At 39.6% G+C, this 2,589-nt stretch overlaps 1 protein-coding gene across 1 annotated transcript; it reads left to right on the top strand.

Annotated features, from left to right (window-relative positions):
- Window positions 1-582, top strand: LOC135037937 (olfactory receptor 2T1-like). The gene has a single exon (XM_063954596.1). The coding sequence runs from the start codon at window positions 1-3 to the stop codon at window positions 580-582; it is 582 nt and encodes a 193-aa protein (XP_063810666.1).
- Window positions 583-2,589: the final 2,007 nt, after the last annotated feature.

Genomic DNA, 2,589 nt, shown 5'->3' with positions numbered 1-2,589 from the left:
ATGGCATATGACCGATATGTTGCTATATGTAATCCTTTACACTATCACACTATTTTAAATAGAAAACACTGTCTTGTATTGGCATCTTGCACTTGGATAACAGGAAGCTTAAATTCGTTTGTACTTACAATCCCAGCATCACACATGTCCTTCTGTCAGTCTCGCACCATACACCAGTTTTTCTGCGATGCTAAAGCTCTGATTAACATATCCTGTGGTGGTAGTGAAGACTTTTATATTGCACTCTATGTTGAAGTATTGTTATATGGAACTTTTCCTATAATGTTCTGTTTGACCTCATATATAAAAATTATCAGGGTCATCTTGAAAATAAAATCTAAAGATGGCAGAAAGAAAGCCTTCTCCACCTGCTCATCCCATGTGACCATTGTTATTATGTACTATATGACAGCTTTATCTGTGTACATGATGCCTCCATCAGAATACTCCAATGTCCTAGAACCGGTATTTAGTGTATTGTACTCAGTTGTCACTCCCATGATAAACCCTCTGATCTACAGTCTACGGAACAAAGATGTGAAAAGTGCTCTACTGAGACTACTGGGTAAAAAAAAGTATTGAACAGTGTTGGAGAATGTACACTTTTTTTTAAATAACACTAATTAATCCTTTATGAAATTTGTTGTTAATGACTGTGAAATAAATGATAATAGTTTTTGAATTTGCTCTTTTATTTGCTTTGTTGTCAGTGCTACTGTATGTTTTAATAGTTTTTTTATCATCAAACCTTAATTTCAGTGCTATACAGTACATATTTTCTTTTCTTTGTAGCAAATGGAATTTGCTCTCATATGAACAAATGCCAGAAATGTTTCCATTTCTGGTATTTTTGAACACTTTTTTAACTACAGTTTCTTATATATAGTAGCATATGATGTAGCACTTTACAATTGGAAACAACAGTGATAAGACAAACTGGGTAATAACAGACATAGAGGTAGGAAGGCCCTTCTCACAAGCTTACAGTCTATAGGGATATAGGAAGGATACACAAGGATAGATGATATCTATAGTATAGCGGTCTCACCAGATTGTAAAGACAGTCCTGATTGGATGCAATTAGATATGAATGCTTCTGAAGGTTATGTGGGAAGATCCAGAATTTCCTATGCTTACCGGAAGAGGTGAGTTTTCAGGGAACACTTAAAAGGTTGAAGGCTAGAGGAGAGTTGTAAGATATGAGATACGCGAAGATAAATTCATTGATGTAGTTTGGATAATAGCTTTACATGTGAGTAGAAGTATTTTATATTAAATAATGTAGAACATAGGCAACCAAAGGAGGGACTGACAGGGCGGATCAGCAGATGAGGAACATCTTGCTAGGAAGAACAGCCTCAAAGCTGCATGTAAAATGTATGGTATGGGTGAGAGTATTTTCTTGGGAAGAGTAGCAAGGACACTATTGCAATAATCAATGTGGGAGATAATGAGTGCATAGAAGAGAGGTTTTGCAGTGTCTTATATATGATAAGGTCATATTTTGTATATGATTTAAGATGCATGTAATAGGATTTAGACAGATTTAATGTGTGGAACAAAGGACAGATCAGAAGGCCTAATTCAGCATGGAATGCTGCACAGAAAGTGTTCACATGCTGAAGCCCTGTGCAGTGTGTGCACACGCAGATGATGGTGGTGTCGCTGGCGAATTTAATGATTTTAACTGACTGGGACTCAGAGGAACAGTCTTAGTGTACATTGAGAAGAGCAGGGGTGAGAGGACACAGCCCTGGGATGCCACAGTTCTGATAGACCAAGTTTGGGAGGTGAATCCCCCCTTCTTTATCACCTGTATTCTGTCAGTCAGAAAGTCCATGATCCAGAAACAGGTTGCCTCCGGGACCTCTTGGCAGAGTAGTTTGTGGTAGAAAAGGTTGGGGATGATAGTATTGAAGGCAGAGCTGAATTCTACAAACAGGATCCTTGCGTAGGTTCCAGGCATGTCCAGATGCCACAGGATGTGGTGCAGGCCAGGTTGACAGCATCCTCAACGCATTGATTTGCTAGATGGGGGCTGGTCACAACTTGAAGATGGTTCAGAACCAGGCGCTCTAACATTTTCATGCAACAACATGGCACATGTTCGAAAGGCAGAGGCATTCGCAGGGCGGCAGGCATTGCGTTTGCATTTTGGGGAAGGTGTTGTGTTGTTGTATTGTGGGGGTGGTGTTATCTGGGTAAAGCAGGCTTTAACATGCATAGGATAGACATAAGGATATCCTTACAAAGAAATAAGGATCAAATAAGGTTAGTGATAAAATATAATATAAAAAAAAAAATTAGGGGCAGACTAGATGGGCCAAGTGGTTCTTATCTGCTGACAAATTCTATGTTTCTATGTTTCTATGTTTGTCCAGACTGTTTGTGGGGCTGGCGGCGGCAGCTGCATGACATCACATGCAACTACTGAGACCCAAAATATGGTGGGTATCCAGCTGCATAGTCAGAGGGCAACCCTAAACACACACACATTTTTTCGCACACACACATAAAACGGACAGTTTTCGCCCAGAAACACCCACTTCCTGTCAATCACATTACGATCACCAGAGCGAAGAAAAAACC

The sequence above is a fragment of the Pseudophryne corroboree genome, unplaced genomic scaffold, assembly GCF_028390025.1.
Source record: "Pseudophryne corroboree isolate aPseCor3 unplaced genomic scaffold, aPseCor3.hap2 scaffold_688, whole genome shotgun sequence".
NCBI classification, from domain to species: domain Eukaryota; kingdom Metazoa; phylum Chordata; class Amphibia; order Anura; family Myobatrachidae; genus Pseudophryne; species Pseudophryne corroboree.
This window is presented reverse-complemented; position numbering and strand designations above follow the sequence as displayed.